The sequence below is a fragment of the Rhinatrema bivittatum genome, chromosome 13, assembly GCF_901001135.1.
Source record: "Rhinatrema bivittatum chromosome 13, aRhiBiv1.1, whole genome shotgun sequence".
NCBI classification, from domain to species: domain Eukaryota; kingdom Metazoa; phylum Chordata; class Amphibia; order Gymnophiona; family Rhinatrematidae; genus Rhinatrema; species Rhinatrema bivittatum.
Window position 1 is genome coordinate 33,463,071 of NC_042627.1, and position 26,785 is coordinate 33,489,855.

General features: G+C 46.5%; 1 protein-coding gene across 1 annotated transcript in view; it reads right to left on the bottom strand.

Moving 5' to 3' along the window:
* Window positions 1–289: 289 nt before the first annotated feature.
* LOC115074730 (proprotein convertase subtilisin/kexin type 5-like) overlaps window positions 290–26,785 on the bottom strand; it is a 103,599-nt gene continuing 77,103 nt past the window's right edge. Inside the window, exons 11-12 of the mRNA XM_029574495.1 lie at window positions 16,278–16,449; window positions 290–705 (exon numbers count right to left, since the gene is read on the bottom strand). Of these exons, the coding sequence (XP_029430355.1) occupies window positions 290–705; window positions 16,278–16,449 (588 nt within the window). The remainder of the gene's footprint in view (window positions 706–16,277; window positions 16,450–26,785) is intronic.

Below are 26,785 nucleotides of genomic sequence, written 5' to 3' on the forward strand. Positions count from 1 at the left end.
TCATTCTGCTCAGCAGCTGAAAACAGCACATGCTCTGGAGGTGCTAAGAACAGGGATAGAAAGGGGGAGAGATGTTTGGGGGGGGGGTGTCAGGAGGGGGAGGCACAGATACTGGGGCAAGGGACAAATGCTGAAGTTGGGGATACTCTGTGCTTTTCATTTCTATTACAGTAATTAGCTGTAATAGAAATGGAGAGAAAAGAATTTGCAAAGAAAATGAAACCAACATTTCTTTAAACATCTATCCATGACATCTACTGTAGTTAGAACCAGGTTCTGCATTCCTATTCTAGCACTTTGCCTTGCTGAGATATGTTTGTTCATCCTTGTATTCTTCACCGTCTGATTTAAAGCTGTACTTTCGATACATAGTACCATCTTGGCTGGTGTAAACCACATCACATTCATCAGAGCTCTCATCGGCTGTACCGGAGTCTTTCAGAACCACATGATCATCATTTTCATGGAAAAGGATCGGCTGAGGGTTACCATTCAATCTCTCATAGCTTTGCTTCCAACACAGCTTCTTCTTTGCTCTGGCTTGCCATAGACTGAATGCAATCACCCCTGAAAAAATCACCAAGAATGCAAGTACAGGCAGCAGAGAGAAATGCGAGATGGTCATGGAGCCGGACACAGGTGGTATGAGGTTCTTCTCTAATGAGACATGCTCCATTTCCATTTGAGGGTACTTGATGCACAACACTGAAAAAGAAATTGGAAAAGAATAAACAGTAAACTTGACTGACAAGTTACATTCAGTCAAGTGTGTTTCTGTTGGATAATTTACTACACCTTGAAACAGTAAACCATTCTGGCAAACGTAATCTGGTTGATCTTTTTGGACTCCATGATTCATGCTGATCTCTAAACATAAACGGTCAGTCTTTACAAAATGCTGATGCACAAATTGATTGAGGGAACATGTTGGCCTGGTTAGTGGGAAGTATACTAACTACAATAGTTACACAGATCCAGACTTAACACTATTTTCAGCTGCAACAGGATTTGACATAAATATGTTGAGATGCAGGACTCAGACTTGGACATTGTTGCTGTCACAGAGGCATGGTTCACGGATTCTCATGACTGGGATACGGCCATACCAGGTTATAACTTGTTAAGGAATGACAGAAAGGACAAAAAAGGGGGAGGAGTAGCACTTTATGTCAAAAACAATATCTGAGCAAATGAACTGGAAGGAATATGGGGTAGAGAAGAAGCATTATGGGCCATCCTGAAAAAAGATGATGGTACATCCATTTTTACTGGAGTGGTGTACAGGCCTCCAACTCAACAGAAGAACTAGACAGAGATCTGATCAAAGACATTATAAAGGTGAGAAAGAAGGGGGAAGTGTTGATTGTTGGTGACTTTAATCTGCCGGATGTGGACTAGAGAATCCCTTCTGCAGAATCTAACAGAAGTAAAGAGATAGTGGATGCCCTGCAAGGGGCTCTGTTCAAACAAATGGTAATGGAACCCACGAGGGAGGGAGTTATACTTGACCTAGTGCTCACTAATGGGGTTAATATCTCTAATGTCCGGGGAGGGGGGGTGCCCACCTCAGCACCAGTGATCATCAAACAGAATGGTTTGATATTGCAAATAGGATCTGGAGAAGTGTCACAAAGCCCCGAGTTTTGAACTTCCAAAAAACAGACTTTGCAGAAATGGGGAAATATCTGGAGAAAGAACTTGAAGACTGGAAGAAAATGGGAGAGATCAAACAACAGTGGACCAAACTAAAAGGAGCAATTAGAAAAACAGCAAATCTATATGTTTGAAAAGTAAACAAAAGCAAGAGAAATAAGAACCCAATCTGGTTCACAAAGGAGGTGGCTGATGTAATAAAAGCAAAAAAAGCAACTTTTAAGAAATATAAAGGATCCCAAAAAGTGGAACACAGGGAGGATTATCTGGCAAAACTGAGGGAGATGAAAAAAGTAATCAAGAAAGAAAAAGTCAGGCAGAGGAAAGGATTGCCAAGGCGATAAAGTGAGGTGACAAAACATTTTTCAGATATATCAGAGTAAGGAGAAAGGTCCATAGTGGTATAGTGAAACTGAAAGGGGATAAGGATCAATGGGTAGAGAGAGATGATGAATTAGCAGAAATATTAAACAAATACTTCAGTTCAGTGTTCACTAAGGAAAACCCTGGAGAAGGACCGTCACTTGTTATCAAGACTGTAGAAGGGGGTGGAGTAGATGAAACTCCATTTACTGAAGATAATGTATGGGAAGAGCTAAGAAAACTGAAAAGTGGACAAAGCCATGGGGCCTGATGAGGTAGGTTTACCCCAGAATACTGAGGGAACTCAGAGATGTGCTGGCGGGTCCACTGTATGACCTGTTCAATAGAACCCTGGAAAAGGGTATAGTGCCTAGTGACTGGAGAAGAGTGGCTGAAACTACAGGCCAGTTAGCATAACCTCGGTAGTGGGAAACTTAATGGAGACTCTGCTGAAGGAAAGGAGAGTGAACCATCTACAATCTAGTGGGTTGCTCAATCAGAAGCAACATGGAATCAGGGGAAGGTCCTGTCAGATGAATCTAATTGATTTCTTTGATTGGTTGATTAGAGAACTGGATCAGGGAAGAGCGCTCGATGTAATTTACTTGGATTTTAATAAAGCTTTTGATACAGTCCCACATAGAAGACTCAACAAAATGAGAAGCTTAGGAGACAGCTCCAAGGTGTTGGCGTGGATTACAAACTGGTTGATGGATAATAGACAAGGGGTGATGGTAAATGGAACCTACTCTGAAGAGAGAATGGTGTTAAGTGGAGTGCCACAGGGATCATGTTCTGTTCAATATCTTTGTGAGCGACATTGCAGAAGAGATAGAAGGTAAAGTTTGTCTACTTGCAAATGATACTAAGTTCTGCAACAGAGTGGACACGCCGGAAGGAGTACAGAGAATGAGACAGGATTTAAGGAAGCTGGAAGAGTGGTTGAAGATACGGCAGCTGGGATTCAATGCCAAGAAATGCAGAGTCATGCATCTGGGGTGTGGTAATCCTAAAGAACTGTATGCGTTGGGAGGTGAAGGGCTGATGTGCATGGAGCAGGAGAGAGACCTTGGGGTGATAGTATCTAACAACCTGAAGTCGACGAAGCAGTGTGACACGGCAATAGCCAAAGCCAGAAGAGTGCTAGGCTGCATAGAGAGAGGAATATCTAGTAAGAAAAGGGAAGTGATAATCCCCTTATACAGGTCCTTGGTGAGGCCTCACCTGGAGTACTGTGTTCGGTTCTCAAAGGAGACAGAGACACCATGGAGGTGGTCTAGAAAAGGGCAACCAAAATGGTGGGTGATCTCCATCAAATGACTTATGAACAGAGGTTGAAGAACCTGAATATGTATACCCTGGAGGAGAGGAGGAGCAGGGGTGATATAATACAGACCTTCAGATACTTGAAATGTTTTAATGATCCATGGTCATCAACAAACCTTTTCCATTGGAAACAATTTAGTAGAACTAGGGGTCATGATTTGAAACTCCAGGGAGGAAGACTTAGAACCAATGTCAGGAAATATTTCTTCACTGAGAGGATGGTGGATGCCTGGAATGCCCTTCCAGAGGAAATGACGAAGACTAAAACTGTGAAGGATTTCAAAGGGGCATGGGATAAACACTGTGGATCCCTAAAAGCTAGAGGATGGGAATAAATAAAAAAGCTTGGGGGTAACCTGCACTAAGTGGCAGTTACTACCATTAACAGAAAAGTGGGGGTAACCTGCACGGAGCGGCAGTTACTACCCTGGGAAGCTTGCTGGGCAGACTTGAAGGACCATTTTGGTCTTTTCCTGCCGTCATTACTATGTTACTATATATGACTCAAAAATTCTATATCAGTGAATTAAAGAGGCACAAGCACATCTTGATTTGATATTCACTTGTTTCTGAATTGTTACGCGTGCCGTCCATGGCAGACCCGTGGCACGGCCCTCTCACCTTTCCACAAGGACTCCAGCCTCTGGTTCCTCCACGCTGGCGGCGGTGGGCCGCCAGCTCCATCCTTGGGCCTCCCATTGTGCCTCCGGCCCTACTACAGTCTCCAGCGTTCCCGGACCTGATGCCACTACTCATCGTGCCTCTCTGCATGGCCCGCGGAGAGACACCACCACTCACGCCATGCCCCTCCCTAGTCGTGCGCGCGTGCATCGTTGATCCTTATGTAGGGACCGCGGCGGGAACCTAGCCACGGCCCTGGATGATGACGTCAAACTATCCATAGTATTTAAGCTCAGGCTCCGCTCCATAGCATTGCCTTTGCAACAGGTCTCCTCGCTGGTTGAGTACTCATTGCTACTAAGAGATTCATCTGTTCCCTGCACTCCTGTTCCTTGTTGTTCCTGTTTCCTTGTTCCTGTTCTGCTTATGCTTCGGATTGACTACATGGACTTTGACTTTGCTTTGCCTGACTACGTTCCAGCCTATCTCCAGACCTGGACCTTTGCTTCACCTGACTACGCTACCGCCTATCTCCTTACACAGACCTCCGCATTGCTTGACCACACTACAGCCTATCTCCAGCCTAGACCTTTGCTTCGTCCGACTACGCTATTGACTATCTCTATGATCAGACCTCAGCTTTGCTTGACTACACTACTGACTATCTCTGTGATCAGATCTCAGCCTTGCTTGCCATAGCCTCTGGATTGCCGCCAGTCCTGACTCAAGCCTACCATTGGACACTGCTTCTGTCTACTTCCTGGACTTGGATTCATCAGGCTTCGGCCTACCTTTGCTCGAGCGTCCTCTGTCTGCCTTCATTCCATTGGTGCCCGAGTTTCCAGGACATTATCCAGTCCAAAGTAGAACTGTACCATCCCTCGCCTGCTGTCTCTGGGCTGAACCCACTTCTGCAACTACACACAGAGGCCCACCTAAGTCCTGCTGGCCCCGGCACCCAAAGGCTCAACCCGCGGGGAATGAGAGCTGGTGTAGGTGAAGCTCCAGTGGCCTCTGCCTTTCAGCCCACTCCATCTGTCAATGGTGGGGACCCATAGGTCCTTACCTACGGGTTGCAACAACCCCACTTCGACCTAAGGGTCCACCTCCGATGCAAATTGAATTTATACACAAGTAAGGATTTATTTAAAACTAGTATGTGATGATTATGACTAGCTGATTATACCGCTGCTACAACAACTGCTGAAATATTAAAAGGGGTAATTTTCAGTATTTATGGAGTTAATAGAAACTAAGACAGCTGTTGAAAAATTAAATACTTATTTCAAAGTGTTTTGGTAGCACACTTGAAAGTTAGAATTGATTCTCTTTTCTTGGACTCTAAGAATATACAATCACTATAAACAAATTCTGAGGTGAATGTTTAATTTTCTAAATAATTTCAGAAACAGAATGTAGAGAATATATGCATAAAAGCATACATTTTGTGATATCTAGCTAGCAGACGTTATCCTGTAAAAGACACCCTACGAACTATGAAAATCACTGACAGCATGGTCCTTCAGGGGGAATTTGCTTATACACTGCAAGACCTCTCACTTTACCCTGCATACTCCACCTCCAATATTCTCCCAGTTTTGTCACATACATTTTTTCTGAAGTAGAGGATAAGTCCTGCCACACATTCTGTTCAAGATTGCTGGGTACCTGATTCATTAAGATCTGCTTCTAATGTTGTTCTTTCACCCCCTGCCTGATGTCACCTTTAGGCCTATTCACCTACATGTGCTATTACATTATGAAAAACGCACATAAATTGGTGAACAAACCTCACTAGAAATAGCTGGAGCTGTGGTAAAAACACGTGCATTTTCCTACATTAAAGGAGTAGTGCACTTCAGTGAATATGCCTGCATTAGTTAAAATCTTCAATACAAAAGGAACATCATAGGTGACAGCTGTTTTTTTGGATTGTAATACCTCATACAATAGGAAAATGTGGGAGGGAGGTTCTGGAAGCCCAATTTAGGCTCTTAGGTAGAAAGATTAAATCCAGAACCTCCAGGGTAGCATTCTCTGAAATGCTCCCTGTTCCACGCGCAGGTCACCAGAGGCAGGCAGAGCTCTGGAGTCTCAATGCGTGGATGAGACGATGGTGCAAGGAAGAGGGATTCAGTTTTGTTAGGAACTGGGGAACCTTTTGGGGAAGAGGGAGTCTCTTCCGAAGGGAGGGCTCCACCTTAACCTGGGTGGAACCAGACTGCTGGCGCTAACCTTTAAAAAGGAGATAGATCAGCTTTTAAACTAGAACAAAGGGGAAAGCCGACAGTCGCTCAGCAGCGCATGGTTCGGAGAGAGGTATCTTTAAAGGATACTAATGATGCATTAGAATTAGGGCATCCCAACAGTGAGGTTCCAATAATTAGAAAAGTAGTCCAAGTGCCTGTAACTAAAAACTCACCTGACCTAAAAAATTCTAACTTATCCCTTTCAATTAAAAAGCAGAATAAAAATACAAACAAAAAACAAACTTTGAAATGTTTGTATGCTAATGCCAGAAGTCTAAGAAGTAAGATGGGAGAATTAGAATGTATAGCAGTAAATGATGACATAGACTTAATTGGCATCTCAGAGACATGGTGGAAAGAGGATAACCAATGGGACAGTGCTATACCGGGGTACAAATTATATCGCAATGACAGAGAGGAGCAGTCGGGAGGAGGTGTGGCGCTTTATGTCCGGGATGGCATAGAGTCCAACAGGATAAACATCCTGCATGAGACTAAATACAAAATTGAATCTTTATGGGTAGAAATCCCTTGTGTGTCAGGGAAGACTACAGTGATAGGGGTATGCTACCGTCCACCTGGTCAAGATGGTGAGATGGACAGTGAAATGCTAAGAGAAATTAGGGAAGCTAACCAAATTGGTAGTGCAGTAATAATGGGAGACTTCAATTACCCCAATATAGACTGGGTAAATGTATCATCGGGTCACGATAGAGAGATAACGTTCCTGGATGGAATAAATGATAGCTTTATGGAGCAATTGGTTCAGGAACCGACGAGAGAGGGAGCAATTTTAGATCTAATTCTCAGTGGAGCACAGGACTTGGTGAGAGAGGTAACGGTGGTGGGGCCGCTTGGCAATAGTGATCATAATATGATCAAATTTGATTTAATAACTGGAAAAGGAACAGTGTGCAAATCCAAGGCTCTCATGCTAAACTTTCAAAAGGGAAACTTTAAGAAAATGAGAAAAATTGTTAGAAAAAAACTGAAAGGAGCAGCTACAAAAGTAAAAAATGTCCAAGAGGCGTGGTCATTGTTAAAAAATACCATTCTAGAAGCACAGTCCAGATGTATTCCACACATTAAGAAAGGTGGAAAGAAGGCAAAACGATTACCGGCATGGTTAAAAGGGGAGGTGAAAGAAGCTATTTTAGCCAAAAGATCTTCATTCAAAAATTGGAAGAAGGATCCAACAGAAGAAAATAGGATAAAGCATAAACATTGGCAAATTAAATGTAAGACATTGATAAGACAGGCTAAGAGAGAATTCGAAAAGAAGTTGGCTGTAGAGGCAAAAACTCACAGTAAAAACTTTTTTAAATATATCCGAAGCAGAAAGCCTGTGAGGGAGTCAGTTGGACCGTTAGATGATCGAGGGGTTAAAGGGGCACTTAGAGAAGATAAGGCCATCGCGGAAAGATTAAATGATTTATTTGCTTCGGTGTTTACTGAAGAGGATGTTGGGGAGGTACCCGTAATGGAGAAGGTTTTCATGGGTAATGATTCAGATGGACTGAATCAAATCACGGTGAACCTAGAAGATGTGGTAGGCCTGATTGACAAACTGAAGAGTAGTAAATCACCTGGACCGGATGGTATATACCCCAGAGTTCTGAAGGAACTAAAAAATGAAATTTCAGACCTATTAGTAAAAATTTGTAACTTATCATTAAAATCATCCATTGTACCTGAAGACTGGAGGATAGCAAATGTAACCCCAATATTTAAAAAGGGCTCCAGGGGCGATCCAGGAAACTACAGACCGGTTAGCCTGACTTCAGTGCCAGGAAAAATAGTGGAAAGTGTTCTAAACATCAAAATCACAGAACATATAGAAAGACATGGTTTAATGGAACAAAGTCAGCATGGCTTTACCCAGGGCAAGTCTTGCCTCACAAATCTGCTTCACTTTTTTGAAGGAGTTAATAAACATGTGGATAAAGGTGAACCGGTAGATATAGTATACTTGGATTTTCAGAAGGCGTTTGACAAAGTTCCTCATGAGAGGCTTCTAGGAAAAGTAAAAAGTCATGGGATAGGTGGCGATGTCCTTTCGTGGATTGCAAACTGGCTAAAAGACAGGAAACAGAGAGTAGGATTAAATGGGCAATTTTCTCAGTGGAAGGGAGTGGACAGTGGAGTGCCTCAGGGATCTGTATTGGGACCCTTACTGTTCAATATATTTATAAATGATCTGGAAAGAAATACGACGAGTGAGATAATCAAATTTGCAGATGACACAAAATTGTTCAGAGTAGTTAAATCACAAGCAGATTGTGATAAATTGCAGGAAGACCTTGTGAGACTGGAAAATTGGGCATCCAAATGGCAGATGAAATTTAATGTGGATAAGTGCAAGGTGATGCATATAGGGAAAAATAACCCATGCTATAATTACACAATGTTGGGTTCCATATTAGGTGCTACAACCCAAGAAAGAGATCTAGGTGTCATAGTGGATAACACATTGAAATCGTCGGTGCAGTGTGCTGCGGCAGTCAAAAAAGCAAACAGAATGTTGGGGATTATTAGAAAAGGAATGATGAATAAAATGGAAAATGTCATAATGCCTCTGTATTGCTCCATGGTGAGACCGCACCTTGAATACTGTGTACAATTCTGGTCGCCGCATCTCAAAAAAGATATAATTGTGATGGAGAAGGTACAGAGAAGGGCTACCAAAATGATAAAGGGAATGGAACAACTCCCCTATGAGGAAAGACTAAAGAGGTTAGGACTTTTCAGCTTGGAGAAGAGACGACTGAGGGGGGATATGATAGAGGTATTTAAAATCATGAGAGGTCTAGAACGGGTAGATGTGAATCGGTTATTTACTCTTTCGGATAGTAGAAAGACTAGGGGGCACTCCATGAAGTTAGCATGAGGCACATTTAAAACTAATCGGAGAAAGTTCTTTTTTACTCAACGCACAATTAAACTCTGGAATTTGTTGCCAGAGAATGTGGTTCGTGCAGTTAGTATAGCTGTGTTTAAAAAAGGATTGGATAAGTTCTTGGAGGAGAAGTCCATTACCTGCTATTAAGTTCACTTAGAGAATAGCCACTGCCATTAGCAATGGTTACATGGAATAGACTTAGTTTTTGGGTACTTGCCAGGTTCTTGTGGCCTGGATTGGCCACTGTTGGAAACAGGATGCTGGGCTTGATGGACCCTTGGTCTGACCCAGTATGGCATTTTCTTATGTTCTTATGTTCTTAATATAGAGCCTCTCTGTCCAGCAAAGATTCCTGTTCAGTAAATAGTTAAATTGCTGTAACTACTCAATCCAGTAGTCATAAGTCTCACAGCAAATTTCATGGTGCATATGAAGATAAAAAAAACAACCAGATTACAAAGTGTAAAAATAGCAACATTTTATATATTTTGTAAAAACTAGGATCTGACTTGAGTTTTTGGTTTTTTTACCTCTGAATGCACTAAATCATCTGCAATTTTAATCTTTTCCCTCCCTTGTTAAGTTCATCTTTGCCATTCCCTGCCAAAAGTTTCATGTATTTCACAGATAAATTCATATTACAAATATGAATCATTCTTTATTTGCATGTCAGATTTCAGTGATATTTTGTGGTACATATCCAGTCATAGTATTTCCTGCTTTAAGTATAATTAGGTCAGTGATATTTAACATAGTATGTTTATTTAAAGATAAGAACTTGAGCCATTAAGGCTTTTCTTCCATTGTGTGGCTGTGGGGAAAAAGCATAGTGAATCAGAACCTCAATGCCTCAGAAAAAGTCTTTCATTCTCTAATTTAATCATGCAGGCTTTTTATCCTGCTTATCAAGATTTTGGTAGCTATGACAGCAGTTTTCAAAATCACAATCAAAAAAGGACAACGTGAGGACCCAAGGCAAACAAAACACAAAACCTCACCGAATTTTCAAAAGCTACGTAAGAAGCTTCAAGTCCACCAACTTCAGTGGTTTGAAAGGAGGTTTCGAAAACTGAGCTAGAAATATTTTGAGATCCCAACGCAGTAAAGGATTATTGACCGGAGGTTTGGAATGCCACAATCCTTTCATAAATTTTGATACCAAAGGGGTGGAGAGAGATTGGAGCCCCTTTCATCTGCTGGTGATACACCACAATGGCACTGAGATGAACATTGACTGAAGAAGTGCTAAGGCCTGAGGACAAGAGGTAGAATAAATACTGAAACAAGTTCCTTGGGCCAGAGGAGAAGGGATCCAGTTGGCTGTTCCTACATCAAGTCAAAAACCTCTTCCGTTTGAAACTGTAGCATCGTCATTTATTTATTTAAAAAAAACCAAAAAACATATACCACTACTTCAAAAGAATGACAGCAGTGGTTTACAAATACAACATGCATAATAATAAACAATTTATGCATGTATGAATAATAATTCAATTAAAAAAACGAGCATACAAATTTAATATTACATAGTGTTTAGGCTGCTGGGCTAGATTTATGCCAGATTACATTACATAGCTGTATTGTCAATTTTGAATTCTTGTTGGTATGGCCAGGTTTTTAAATCTTTTTTAAAGGTCTTGGTGTCTGTTTGCATTCTCAACAATTCTAGCAAGCTGTTCCATAATGTAGGGCCGGCAGTGGAAAAAATGCATTCTTTCACTTCTCCAATGTGAGTATGGTGGATTGCAAAGACTTCTAGGAGACCTTTATTTTGTGATCGTAATTTTCCTGAAGATGTATAGATTCGTAATGTGGTGCCTACCCATGATACATTTAAAGTATTGATACCCATGGTACATTTAATATACTGGTTAGGGATGTGAATCGTGTGATCGATCGTCTTAACGATCGATTTTGGCTGGGGGGGGAGGGAAATCTGATCATCATGTTTTTTGTTTTTTTTTTATCGTAAAAAATCGTAAATCGGGGGAGGGCGGGAAAACCGGCACACCAACACAACCCTAAAACCGACCCCGACCCTTTAAAACAAATCCCCCACCCTCCTGAACCCCCCCAAAATGTTTTAAATTACCTGGGGTCCAGTGGGGGGGTCCCGGCGCGATCTCCCGCGATCTCCCGCTCTCGGGCCACGGCTGCGTTAATAGAAATGGCGCCGGTGGCCCTTTTCCCTTACCATATGACAGGGCAAAGGTAGCGCCGGCGCCATTTTGGTTCCTGTCACCCGACGTCATGAGTGCAGGAGATCGCTCCCGGACCCCCGCTGGACCCCCAGGGACTTTTGGCCGGCTTGGGGGGGCCTCCTGACCCCCACAAGACTTGCCAAAAGTCCAGCGGGGGTCCAGGAGCGACCTCCTGCACTCGCGCCGTATTGCCAATATTCAAAATGGCGCCGGCGCTACTTTTGCCCTCACTATGTCATACGGGTTGTATGACCCCCACAAGACTTGCCAATAGTCCAGCGGGGGTCCGGGAGCGACCTCCTGCACTCACGCCGTATTGCCAATATTTAAAATGGCGCCGGTGCTACCTTTGCCCTCACTATGTCATACGACCCGTATGACATAGTGAGGGCATAGTGAGGGCAAAAGTAGCGCCGGCGCCATTTTGAATATTGGCAATACGGCGCGAGTGCAGGAGGTCGCTCCCGGACCCCCGCTGGACTTTTGGCAAGTCTTGTGGGGGTCAGGAGGCCCCCCCCAATCTGGCCAAAAGTCCCTAGGGGTCCAGCGGGGGTCCGGGAGCGATCTCCTGCACTCGTGACGTCGGGTGACAGGAACCAAAATGGCGCCGGCGCTACCTTTTCCCTGTCATATGGTAAGGGCAAAGGGCCACTGGCGCCATTTCTATTAACGCAGCCGTGGCCCGAGAGCGGGAGATCACAGGAGATCGCGGGAGATCGCGCCGGGACCCCCCCACTGGACCCCAGGTAATTTAAAACATTTTGGGGGGGTTCGGGAGGCTGGGGGATTTGTTTTAAAGGGTCGGGGTGGGTTTTAGGGTTGTTTTGGTGTGCCGGTTTTCCCGTCTTCCCCCGATTTATGATTTTTTGACAATAAATCGGGGGAATTGTTTTTGTATCGCGGCTCTAACGATTTTTGACGATTTAAAATATATCTGACGATTGTTTTAAATCGTCAAAAAACGATTCACATCCCTAATACTGGTACTTGGCAGAAATCAGAACATCCTCTACCTTTTGGGAAAAAGTAAGGAAGAGACTAATGTACATCCACCCCGTGAGGGCCAGTGATGATAGGTTTGGATGGCAGAGCCTGCCTTTCACTTGTATGATGACAGTCACAGACATTCCCAGTTTAATTAGAGACTGAATTCACAGACAGACTAGATTATGGATACTACACTTCCCTCAGACAGGATGGTGCTATGAGGATTATCCTCACCTTGTCCCAAAAGACTTTCTGGACAGTCCTGCTGATTAGAGGAATAAGTGGGCACACATAGTGTAAACCTATGCTCCAGTCTAGCGCAAAAGTGTCAGTAGCTGATTTGTAGCTACTTAGATGCTTTGACTGGGTCCCGATGCCTGGGCCTTGGCCTGGACCCAGGCCCAATGCCACAACCCGACACGGAGGCTGGATCCCTATGCCTAGGCCGGGGCTAAGCCCAGGCCCAACACCATGACCTAACCCAGAGGCCGGGTCCTGGGAGCTCCACAGTCCGCCATCTTCCTTCTTCGGCTCTGCCAAATGATGGGGATCCGCTGGGGTCATGCTGGAGTTAGCTCTGGCATAATTACCCCAGCAGACAGTGCCATTTTGAAGTATGGCATTGTTGGGACCATGGAGCTCCCAGTCCTGGACACAGGTGAGCGTGCACTAATGGGGATTTAGTGCGCGCTAACCCCGAAATTCAGGGCGGCCGAAAAAAATCGGCCCGAACCAAATGAAATTTCCCATGGAGGGCCAAAACACATCTCTAATGGATGTATGGAATGCCATCACAGAAGAGGGCATGTGATAAATCCCTAGTAGCTAAAGGATGGAAGAAGAAAAGGGGTAGCCTGAGTTAGCAATGGTAACTTGCACAAAATGGCAGTTACTACCCTTAACAAAAGGCATGGGGGTGACCTGCACTAGATTCGACACCAAAGTTGTTTATCTACGAAAAAGTTACATGCACCAACAACTCAACACTGGGTCACAGACATACTTTTCAAGATCGAGGATGGTATGTTTAGTCATTGATCAAATAGAGAATCAGTGCCTGGGGAAAGAGGGAGACATGCAAGCCAGGCTGAACTTCAAAGAACAATTTTGGATTTTGAATTGCATTCATAGCCCCTTTGAGCTTAAATGTAGATCTTGAGAGGTATTCAGTTCTGTAAACTATATGTTAAGGTTTCATCCGTTAACAGATGTATGATAAGAGCTTGTATAAAACTGGAAAGCAAATTTGTCTGCTCACTTCCTATCTCCGTTCACCATCATTTTGTAATAGTGACGTAGATATTGTAAAGTGTGAGTTTTTCCTTTATGAAATATTTGGTTGTCTTTTGAGAAAATGCTGCTATGGTTTTACATTCTATTCATTTTTAGAAAAACCCTTGAGGAAGAACATAGTTTGAAATGCAGCCTGTGTCGATGTTATTAGTTTGGACATTTGTCATCACCCATCATAAATTGCTGGTAGCTTCAGATTGGGACTTTATTAATTACAAACACTTTAAAGAAAATTAAATAATTATAACATGTCTCAGATAAGAGCTTAATTTTATTTTCAATTTAATTTATTTTAATTATACAAGAACAAAGAATATACATAAATTATTGAGCATTTTGAAGTCTATTGGACATTATGTCCTATGATTAGATATATAAAGCAGATGCATATTAAGGGGCAGATTTTATAACCTGCGTGCGCAGCCTACAATTGTGCGTGCTACCCGGCGCGCACAAATGTACGCCCGATTTTATAACATGCACGCGCAGCCACGTGCATGTTGTAAAATCACCAGCCTCTGCCTCTGGCTGGTGAAACTTGCGTGTGCTGGCCAGTTGCCGGCACGCCATCCCCCAGCAAGGCCACTGTGCGGGAGGACTCGGGACCACCCCTGGACCACCGCTCACCCCCAGCTCTGTTCCTTTCCCGCCCCTTTTTCAAAGCCCCGGGACATACGCGCGTCCCGGGGCTTGCGCGGGTTGCCGAGCCTTTGCAAAATAGCCTATGCAAAATAGTCTCGGCGCACGCAGGAGCAGGTTTTCGGGGTTACGCGTGTAACCATTTGAAAATCTGCCCCTAAGTGCACTGGCAACTACCGATGAGACCTAGTATGATGGTCATTCTATATATTCATATATATATATATATATATTAACACAGACTGGGGCAGATTTTAAAACCTAATGTACATAGGTGTACATTTGTGCGCGCTATCTGGCGTGCACAAATGTACACCCGATTTTATAACATGGCTTTCCCCATTCCCTCCGAGGCTGTTCTGAAATTGGAGCGGCCTCGAAGGGAACTTTCCTTAGCCCCCCCCCCCCACCTTCCCCTCCCTTCCCCTACTTGTCCTGCCCCCCAGCCCAAAAAAAAAATACCCCTATACCTTTATCCCAGAAGTTATGCCTGCCAGCCAAGTAGCTGTGGAGAGGCCTCTGGCCATGCCCCCGCCCCGCCCCCGGACCGCCCCACCCACACCCCGCCCCCAGACCACCCATTTTTTCAAGCCCCGGGACTTACACGCGCGCCTCCAGGCCTTTTGAAAATAGGTCTGGTGTGCATAACCCCCCTAAGCGCATAGGCTTTTAAAATCTGCCTCACTGGTTTTATATCTGTTCAAGGGATATATTTTTGCATTTAGTCATCAAGCGATCCCCTGTTGAAATCTTTTTTGGACTTTTATTGATTTCAAAGGTATAATGTCTACTATTTTAAAATAACACTGAAGACCCCAATTTCATGCAAATGTGATAACAGAATGCGACAGTTAAGGGTGTTAAATGCTGCAGAAATTTCCAACAGGACCAAAATGGAACATTGGCTGGATTCACACTGACCTTTCTAAATAGTAAAGGACAGAGGAAGGCGAAGCAAAACCATAGCCAATTTAATCTCACTAGCTTCTTGGTATTCTTCTAAAGACAACCATGATCAGTTTAGTTCATACCACAACCAAGCTTTGAAACACACCAGCCTATCTGCCCAGTAATACATTCTTAAGATAGCTAAAGGCATACCACCCTCATTTTTGGACGACCATAGTATACTGAGTTTGATCCTAGACACCTTATTGTGCCAAATAAAACTAGCCACTGTATTGTGAAGATCCAAAAACACTTTAGTAGGGACATTATATGGCACTTGCTGAAAAAAGATAAAAAACAAAGACATTCATTTTAGCAGATTAATTCTATCTGCCCAAGAAACAGGCAGCTCTGCGCAATCCGGAAAATCCTTTCTAATTTTCCATATAGTAGGTATAACATTAACTTTAATAAGATAGCTAGTATTGCTAACAAATGTGATACTCATTCTGGGGTAGATTTTAAAAGGTTGCACGCAGGCGTACTTGTGTGCGCATGTTATAAAATCCGGGGTCGGCACGCACAAGGGGTTGCACAATTGTGCACCTTGCGCGTGACAAGCCCGCTCCGAGCCGCGCTGCCTTCCCCCATTCCCTACCCCCTCACCCCACCTTCCCTTCCCCTACCTCTTCCGCCCTTTCCCCCCTACCTTTTTTTGAGTTCTTTTTTTTTTTTTTTTGCTAAACTTACTTCAGCCTTGGGGCTAAAGTAAGTTGCGCACGCCGGCCAACTGCCAGTGCACGATCCCAAGCACAGCAGCATATGGCCGCTCTGCCTGGAGCCTCTGACCCCACTCCCGCCCCTTTTTGCAAGCTCCAGGACTTACACGCATCCCGGGGCTTTACGCACATCACCAGGCCTTTTAAAATAAGCCCAGCGCGCATAACCCTTTTAAAATCCAGCCCAATATATCTAGCCCTTTAAGATATTAGAGGGAAAATACTGTAAGCTGTGGTACAAAACAAATATTTAAATTTTTCAAATTCTGAGCAGTATTGTAAGACATTTTTCCCCAAGAGCAAAAAATGGAAAAAAAAAATGTTTTTTGAAAATTAAAAGCCGTTCATTGATAGATGTAACTGTGCCGAAGATGCATACCTGTATTTGATTTACAAAAGCAGCAGTCGTGTGAAACTATCTGTGGATCACAGCACTTTATACACCTCTTCTCGGTGAGGGACCAAGCAGAACTCGCTTTGCACAATATACAATGATTGGGACCTGGCCCAGAGCAGTGTCTGCACGATGGGTCACATAACTTGCACACCTCCTGCAGGGTAATAAAATAAAGTTTAATGTAGGAAAAGTGCAGAATAAAGTAGAACTAAATACAGTCATTACTAATAACATTGTAAACTGGAATATCAAACACATCTTAATTTTTAAGATTAAATCTTCTCAGGAGCCAGCATGGTTGCTCAGTGATAGTGCTGTACACTGGCATACAGATGACCTGGGTTAGGTCTTCTGTGCCATGGGCTGGCTAGGGCTGAGGATACTGCAAAGGCAGCCATAGCCCCTGGGATACCTATTAGCCTGATATAGAGCCCTTGATTTTAGGGACTCCAGAGGAAGCCTAGTGCATGATGCACAGCTGAGGACTGACACTGTCATGACTGAGCTAAGTGAGTTGGGAGGGAATATGCCATAGGATAAAATCCCTGGGACATTGTAGTTGAAAGTGCTTGGCACCAGATCTGAGCCCTGGGTCAAGCTGAGCTGGAAACAAAAGGAGCAGGAGAAAAACTGCAGGGCCCAACTGCCCCCACACCCATCCCACCTACCCCATATTTTCTAGATCCTGTTGTTTTCAGAGATACTCTGCTCAAAATAAAGTTTAAGATCACAAAGAGAGGTACATATTCTCCAGCAGACAACTAGCATTAGGGCTAAGCTTTCAGATGACTCAATGAACATTGATGCAGTCTCTATTGCGGCTTTCTCCACTCCATACAAATCATATTGGGGTTTCTAGTTCTGTCAGTTCTGTAGGCAAGGAACTCAAAAATGCCAGAGCACTTTTCATGGAGGATTAACAAAAATTGAAGCTGATGTACTAAAGGGAGCTTAAATATTGCAAAATCTGCTTCCTCCAGGAAAATGGCAAATGGTGCTTGTTATTTGCAAATCTGCGCACTGTTTTCCCTTTAAGCACACAAAGTGAGCTTGCTGAATTTTTTTGCTTTGCAAACAGTAAAATTCTTGGCATACTTTGTGATCAAATTTATAATTAATGACTTGCTGTAGTGCAAAATTATACAAAGCAGCTAGTAATTAAGCACATATGAAAATGACTTCACAACATTGATTTCATAAAAAGAGTTGCATAATATTTTTCTGTTGGTCTCATTTGCATCTTGAATCCAGTAGAGAAATAGTGTGCAGAAAATCACAAATAGTACACAAAATTCAATACACTTTAGTACATCGGCTTGAAAGACTGGATTAAAAGACTCTGGACTGCATAGTTATTACTTAAGAATGAAGAGGACCATTTTCAGCCACTGGGTGACTGGCTACATTAGCCAGATAAATTTAGCCAGCTAACTTAGCTGGCATATTCAGCAGTATACAAGGCTAGCTAAATGTTAGCTGGATACGTTTAGCTAGCTAAGTTTAGGGCTAGCCAATCTAAAGTTATCAACTTTGTTAGCCGGTTAATGCTGAAAATCAATGTTATGTGGCTAACTTACTCCATTCTGGAACACCCCCAGACCACTACCGTCATAACCAGATACACTTTTATCCATCCCACCCCTTATCCAGCTATGTCAAGGATGGCAAAACTAGAGGGATTTTTAAATCCTGCAGTTTGTCCGGCTATATCCGAACTAAGCCAGACAAGCCTCTTTAAATATTGACCTCCAAATGTCTGATGTCTTTTGCTCTCTAGCGTGCTGCTTGCATTTATAGATAATGAAAGAGTTCATTTATACCCGAGAATCCTCCAAGGCATGACTCATTTGTGTTTTGGGGGTTCCATCTCACTTTTTCCTTACCAACAAGCTTCAGTGCAGTTCTTATGTTGTAAATCATATTTCAGAGAATTCTGGCATCTCTAATCTTTTGTGCCTACATGGGACAATGTAAGGTTACACATAATGCCAAATTAAAAGTTAGAATGGAAGTGTTACGACTACCGGCCGCGGCAAGCCGCGACCGGGACCAACTACGTACCCCAGGACCCAGATGGACCTTCGTCGATGAGACCGGCGTCTAGGATTCCTTCAACAGCAGCTGCCGCTGCTGTCCCAAGATGGCCGCGGCGTTCCTCCCCGCATGGCTAAGCTCCGCCCCCTGATGCTTGCTAAAGGCCGCGCGGGCGGCCTGGCCTGAAAATTAAAGAGACACACACAGGAAGTGCTCAGAGCCCTTCCTGCTGCTTCTGATTTGCTGGAGACTATTTAAGGCAAGGTCTGAGCCCTCAGACCTTGCCTTGGCTTCTTGGCTCTTGCGTTTGTCCCTGTTCCTGGTTGCTGCTTGTTCCCTCTGTACTTGATTCCTGGACCGGCTGACATTTCTCCTGGCTCTCGACTCCTGGCTTGGCTACGGTACTCTCTGGCGTCTGACTCCCGGACTGGCTGAGGATTCTTCGGGCTCTCGTCCCCTTGCCCCGCTTACGGTGTGTGGCCTACGGGCCTTCTGTGTATGTGTGGCCTACGGGCCTTCTGACCTGCCTTGCTCGGCTTACGGTGTGTGGCCTGTTATCTGGGTGGTGATTGATCATTTCTCCAAAATGGCTCATTTTACACCCCTACCCGCCCTCCCCTCTGCTCCTCGTTTGGCCCAACTGTTTATGTCACATATATTCCGGCTTCATGGCCTACCTCTGCACAAAACATCTGACTGAGTTTCCCAATTCACAGCCCGATACTGGCGGAATCTCTGTGCTAAATTTCACATTGCATTAGACTTCACTACCGCCTTCCATCCGCAAGCCAATGGACAAGTAGAACGAACCAATCGTGCTCTCAAACAGTTCTTACGGTCTTATGTTAATGCACGACAGGACGACTGGGCGGCTTTGTTGCCGTGGGCGGAATTTTCGCATAACTTCCACACTTGTACTTCGACTTGGTCTTCTCCGTTTCAAGTTGTCTTTGGCTATCAACCCACACCGCTGGTGCCTCTACCTTTGACAGTTCCCTCTCCGGCAGCTCAGCTCACTGCCACACAGTTCAAGCTATTATGGACACACACTCAACACATGCTACATAAAGCAGCACAAATGGCCAAGAGGTTTGCGGATAGACATCGGAGACCAGCTCCACAATTCCATCCAGGAGATAAGGTGTGGCTTAGCACCAGAAATATTCGATTGAGGGTCCCCTCTATGAGATTGGCTCCCAGGTATATTGGCCCTTTCCCTGTGCTAAACAGATAGGTCCCGTAACCTATCAACTACGCTTACCTACCTCCCTTCGCATCCACAATGTTTTCCATGTGTCTCTATTGAAACCGTTGCTCCTCAAATGGCCATCTCGGAAGGCTCCTGTGTCGCCACATGTACAGTTGGAGGAAGACACGACGTATCAAGTTCGGGAGGTTCTCGAAGTTCGGAGACGAGGCCGCAGATGGGAGTACCTCCTGGCGTGGGAAGGATTCGGGCCAGAGGAGAACTCCTGGGAACCTGCTACTAACATCCTGGACAAGGATCTTCTCAAGAATTTTCATAACAACCACCCGGAAAAACCCAAGCCTTCTAGGGGGAGGCCTAAAGGAGGGGGTACTGTTACGACTACCGGCCGTGGCAAGCCGCGACCGGGACCAACTACGTACCCCAGGACCCGGATGGACCTTCGTCGATGAGACCGGCGTCTAGGATTCCTTCAACAGCAGCTGCCGCTGCTGTCCCAAGATGGCCGCAGCGTTCCTCCCCGCGCGGCTAAGCTCCGCCCCCTGATGCTTGCTAAGGGCCGCGCGGGCGGCCTGGCCTGAAAATTAAAGAGACACACACAGGAAGTGCTCAGAGCCCTTCCTGCTGCTTCTGATTTGATGGAGACTATTTAAGGCAAGGTCTGAGCCCTCAGACCTTGCCTTGGCTTCTTGGCTCTTGCGTTTGTCCCTGTTCCTGGTTGCTGCTTGTTCCCTCTGTGCTTGATTCCTGGACCGGCTGACGTTTCTCCTGGCTCTCGACTCCTGGCTTGGCTACGGTACTCTCTGGCGTCTGACTCCCGGACTGGCTGAGGATTCTTTGGGCTCTCGACCCCTGGACCGGCTGCGGATACTCCTGGTTCTCGACCCCTGGACCGGCTGCGGATGTTTCTGGCTTTCGACCCCTGGACTGGCTGTGGATCTCTCTGGCACTCGACCCCTGGACCGGCTGCGGGACTTTCTGTCTGACTACGGAAGCTCCCTGGTTATTGATCATTGGACTGTCAGCAGTATCTCTAGCCTCAGGGTCCTGTCTGGACTTAGAAGGGATCCTCGGGGTTGGCTCTTCGACCAGCTGAAGGTGTCAGCTATCGCTTACACGACCCGCTGGAGGCGCCAGCTATCTGGACTACACGACCGGCAGGAGGCGCCTGCATCCAGATCTTCTTCAACCCTACCTGCCACCCCGAGGCAGTTATCTGGACTACACAACCGGCAGGAGGCGCCTGCATCCAGATCTTCTTCAATCCTACCTGCCACCCCGAGGACCGGCCTCGCCAACCGACGGTGGCCTAAACAGACATCGCCGGACCAAGGATCCACTCCTCCGGGCATAACAGGAAGCTGAGGAGTAGACAGGCTGTTAAACATGTGTCTTGTGCCCTTAGGGCTGCAAGGTACATGTGCACATTTGTATGTGCAGACCTTGTGGTGAATTTTCTAAGGGAAATCATCTGGATAATTTCCCTTGGAAAATTAGCTGCAAATACACATATACGAATGGCATGAATTCTACAAACCTGCTGTTTCTGTGGGAGACAAATTGGGGGTAAAAGAACATGCATAGTTTTGAAAATCAAATCTGTGCATGTTGTTTTGATCCCTCAACCTAAACACACCCTCAGGAATGCCTTTTTAATCCGGTAAAAAAATATGCATATCGAGAAAGACATACATGCTTTTGGCTACCGTAAAGAGGTCCATTTTCAGCCAGGGAATCTAGCTGGGTATATGTTTTTGTAAATGTTCTTTACAATGTTTGTTTCTGTTATAGTAGCACACTAGTTAAAATCAACACCTTCTATATTTAATTCCATTTAATTTAATCTTAAAAATGTTCTTGCTGTGGCTAGCCTATATTTTGGAATAGCAACTAAAAATGAAGAACTGGACTTGAAAATCTCAGCTTCCATCATGAGGCTTTTGAATCCAGTCCTTGTTTTCAGCCATTCCACATATTTTGTTCCCTGTTGCCCTGAAGCAGCATGGAGTTAAACTGACAGAACTAGAATAAAGTGGGGCCTTTTAATTGTGAAAAATCACAAACCTTTGAAGACTCTTCTGAATATGTGGAAATGTGCCTAGTTATGATCAAGCCACTGAAAACAAGTCAGGGAGGGTCAGCTTGACTTGCCAGGATATGACCTGCCTAATTCTGATTTATAGCTGTTTCAATGTAATCCAGGCTTTCCAAGTCTAGTTTACTTCCTCCTTTCATCCTGAAGGTTCCTTAAAACCTATTCCTCTTCTACCTTCCTTTTCCCCTCAACTAAAGCTGAATGTATGCCATAGGGATGTGCATTTCTTTGAAACAAATGGAGAAAACAAAACAAATGAGCCCACATTTGGTTTGTTTTGAACAAACTGAAAATTACATAAAAGCATTAAAAAAGTTTTGAGTTAAAAAAAAATCCACTAATTTATTTTCTTTGTTTTTAAACTAAAAGCCCCTTTGGTAATGTGGCCAGTCGTGGATTAGGAAACAGCTAACAGGAATAAGGAGGCAGACTGACTATTTCCTTAGTGCAAATTTATAACATAGTAACATAGAAATGAGATCAAATGGTCCATCCAATACCGCTAGCAACATTTTTACAGAGTGAGCAGCCTTCCTGATAATTCATAAAATGCTGCTTTTTGAACATGCTTTTCTTATGGACTTGGCCGTAGAAGCGGTCCCTGTGTTTTTTCCCCTAATGTCGGCATATCAGTACCCTAGACCATAAAAGTCAGGACCCAGCTGTTACGGCTGGGCTCCGGTCAGGAGTCGTGAACACCACCCAGAAGGGTGGCTCCAGGTTGAGAGAGACAAGAATGGCTAGTACAGGGTCTGGGTTCAGGCTGGGTCAGGGCAGGCGGCAGATAGCAGTGTCTAGGTTCAGGCTGGGTCAGGGCAGGCGGCAGATAGCAGTGTCTAGGTTCAGGCTGGGTCAGGGCACAGTAAGCAGGACAAGGCAGGTCAGAAGGCCCGTAGGCCACACACCGTAAGCGGGGCAAGGCAGGTCAGAAGGCCCGTAGGCCACACACACACAGAAGGCCCGTAGGCCACACACCGTAAGCAGAGCAAGGCAGGTCAGAAGGCCCATAGGCCACACATACACAGAAGGCCCGTAGGCCAGGTAAGAAAAGCAAGTAAGAAGGCCCGAAGGCCGCGCAAGGCAAGGAAAGGCCCGAAGGCCGTGCAGGGCAAGGAAAGGCCCGAAGGCCGCGCAAGGCTAGAGCAGGGAGCCCAGGAGAGCTCGATGCCGAAGCACCGAGGCAACTGTCAGGCAGGGTTATAAGGGCACACCCAGAACATAGAATGGACAGAGGAGATGGACTGGGCCTGTCAGGAAAGCCAGCACTAGAGGGACCCCTGGTGGTGAGGCGGTTGCACTGCAGCCAAAACTGTAACAGTACCCCCTCCTCAAGGCTTCCCCCTCCTCCTGGGTCCCATCTTAGCAGGGGGTACTCAAAGATGAAATCAGACCCCCTCCGAGGGCAGCAACAGCTGGAGCGATTCAACAGGCTCAGATGGCTGAGTCAGAAAGTCTGTTAGTGGTACCAGTTTGAGCCCCTCCGGGGGTGGCAGCAGGACCGGTTTAAGCCCCTCCGGGGGCGGCAGCAGGACCGGTTTAGCAGGCTCTTCTCGGGGTAGTGCAGCAGGCTCGGGCCCCTCTCCGGGCGATGAAGCAGGCTCGGACCCCCCTCCGGGTGTTGTAGCAGGCTCGAACACCTCTCCGGGCGTTGTAGTAGGCTCGGACCCCTCTCGGGGCGTTGTAACAGGCTCGGATCCCTCTCCGGGCGTTGTAACAGGCTCGGACCCCTCTCGGGGTGTTGAAGCAGATTCGGACCCCTCTCGGGGCAATGAAGCAGGCTCGGACCCCTCTCCGGGCGTTGTAGTAGGCTCGGACCCCTCTCGGGGCGTTGTAACAGGCTCGGACCCCTCTCGGGGCGTTGTAACAGGCTCGGACCCCTCTCGGGGCGATGAAGCAGGCTCGGACCCCTCTCGGGGCGTTGTAGCAGGCTTGGACCCCTCTCGGGGCGTTGTCACAGGCTCGGACCCCTCTCGGGGCGATGAAGCAGGCTCGGACACCTCTCCGGGCGTTGTGGTAGGCTCGGACCCCTCTCGGGGCATTGTAGCAGGTTCGGACCCCTCTCGGGGCATTGTAGCAGGCTCGAACACCTCTCCGGGCGTTGTAGCAGGTTCGGACCCCTCTCCGGGCGTTGTAGCAGGTTCGGACCCCTCTCGGGGTGATGAAGCAGACTCGGACCCCTCTCGGGGCGATGAAGCAGACTCGGACCCCTCTCGGGGCAATGAAGCAGGTTCGGACCCCTCTCGGGGCGTTGTAACAGGCTCTGACCCCTCTCGGGGCATTGTAGCAGACTCGGACCCCTCTCGGGGCGATGAAGCAGGTTCAGACCCCTCTCGGGGCGATGAAGCAGGTTCAGACCCCTCTCGGGGCGTTGTAGCAGGTTCAGACCCCTCTCGGGGAGATGAAGCAGGCTCGGACCCCTCTCCGGGCGTTGTAGCAGGCTCGGACCCCTCTCGTGGCGATGAAGCAAACTCAGATGGCAGAGCAGCAAGGTTAGAAGTAGTGTACATGGAAGACACAGATTGTACTGCCAAGGGCTTGATACCTCGAGCCAAAGTCTGAAGCTCCTGATTTTGTTTCTGGAGGAGCAGGTTAGAGAAGGCACAGGCCGTTCTAGGACGTCTAGGAAAGGTGCTCGTTACAGGCTGTTCAGCAGCTGTGGGAAGCAGAGCCCTGCTCGGGTTAATGAGTTCCATCTGTTTTTGTGCTTGATCTCCTAGAACGGAAGCCCTAGAAGTTCTCTTGGCCAGGTAAGTTTTTGGTTTTCCTGAAGTATAAGTTGCTTTTTGGTGAAAAGTTTTGTGACAAGTTATGCTACAATCTTCTGTTAGTAAACTGTCCAGGGTGAAAACATTCCTAGCTGAGCCAGAAGCAGGGCAGAGTGTGATAGCTCTGGCTGAATCTTTATGAGGAGACGGTGGCCCGTTAGCTGTGCAGCGGGGGCAGGGTTTGCCTGGAGGCAAAAGACAAGGAAGACAGAGACACTTCCACCAGCCTGGTTTAAGAGAATTGCAATTAAGGCATTCTTGGTATACAGACACATTTCTTTTGTGACAGTTGCTGCATATCCAGTGCTCCTGGTCCGAGAGCTGACAAGCTAAACAGTTCAGGTACGTAGGATAATTCAGAGTTTGACAAATGGTACAGATAATAAACCATGAGGACTCACCGTCTGAATACTGAGTCCTTTCTGTCTCTCCCAATGTGAATGGCTTCAGCATACTGTTACGGCTGGGCTCCGGTCAGGAGTCATGAACACCACCCAGAAGGGTGGCTCCAGGTTGAGAGAGACAAGAATGGCTAGTACAGGGTCTGGGTCCAGGCTGGGTCAGGGCAGGCGGCAGATAGCAGTGTCTAGGTTCAGGCTGGGTCAGGGCAGGCGGCAGATAGCAGTGTCTAGGTCCAGGCTGGGTCAGGGCACAGTAAGCAGGACAAGGCAGGTCAGAAGGCCCGTAGGCCACACACACACAGAAGGCCCGTAGGCCACACACCGTAAGCCAAGCAAGGCAGGTCAGAAGGCCCGTAGGCCACACATACACAGAAGGCCCGTAGACCACACACCGTAAGCGGGGCAAGGCAGGTCAGAAGGCCCGTAGGCCACACACACACACAGAAGGCCCGTAGGCCACACACCGTAAGCAGAGCAAGGCAGGTCAGAAGGCCCGTAGGCCACACATACACAGAAGGCCCGTAGGACACACACCGTAAGCGGGGCAAGGCAGGTCAGAAAGCCCGTAGGCCACACACACACAGAAGGCCCGTAGGCCACACACCGTAAGCAGAGCAAGGCAGGTCAGAAGGCCCGTAGGCCACACACACACAGAAGGCCCGTAGGCCACACACCGTAAGCAGAGCAAGGCAGGTCAGAAGGCCCGTAGGCCACACATACACAGAAGGCCCGTAGGCCACACACCGTAAGCGGGACAAGGCAGGTCAGAAGGCCCGTAGGCCACACACACACAGAAGGCCCGTAGGCCACACACCGTAAGCAGAGCAAGGCAGGTCAGAAGGCCCGTAGGCCACACACACATAGAAGGCCCGTAGGCCACACACCGTAAGCAGAGCAAGGCAGGTCAGAAGGCCCGTAGGCCACACATACACAGAAGGCCCGTAGGCCACACACCGTAAGCGGGACAAGGCAGGTCAGAAGGCCCGTAGGCCACACACACACACAGAAGGCCCGTAGGCCACACACCGTAAGCAGAGCAAGGCAGGTCAGAAGGCCCGTAGGCCACACACACACAGAAGGCCCGTAGGCCACACACCGTAAGCAGAGCAAGGCAGGTCAGAAGGCCCGTAGGCCACACATACACAGAAGGCCCGTAGGCCAGGTAAGAAAAGCAAGTAAGAAGGCCCGAAGGCCGCGCAAGGAAAGGAAAGGCCCGAAGGCCGCGCAAGGCTAGAGCAGGGAGCCCAGGAGAGCTCGATGCCGAAGCACCGAGGCAACTGTCAGGCAGGGTTATAAGGGCACACCCAGAACATAGAGTGGACAGAGGAGATGGACTGGGCCTGTCAGGAAAGCCAGCACTAGAGGGACCCCTGGTGGTGAGGCGGTTGCACTGCAGCCAAAACTGTAACACCAGCATTGGTAATTGTCTGATTCCAGTTCCCCTTTTCTCCCCCCCCCCCCCTTTTGACCCATCAAAGAGGAGAGTGATACTACAGTTGCATCAAAATCATGTATGCTAATTGGTTAAGGATAGTAATCCCCATGCCTTCTGTTACGGGTAGCAGCTGCCGCTCCAAGCTGGTTATCCCCATGCACCCTTTTCTTAATTTCCAACTCTATCCTTTAGGGATCCACTGGTTTTATCCCCACGTCTTTTTGAATGTGCTTACTGTTTTAGTCTTCACCACCTCTTCCGGAAGGGCATTCCAGGAATTTACCATCCTCTCAATGAAGAAATATTTCCTGAAGTTGGTTATAAATCATTTCCCATGAAGTTTCATATCGTGATCCCTAGCTTTACTGTTTGCTTTCCTCCAGAAGAGGTTCAAGGAACTTGCATCATTAAAACCATTCAGGTGTCTGAAGGTCTGTATCATATCTCCCCTGCATCTCTCTTCTAGGGGGTACATATTCAGATCATTCAACCTCTCTTCATAAGTCTTCCGGTACAGACCCCATACCATTTTGGTCACCTTGCTCTAGACTGC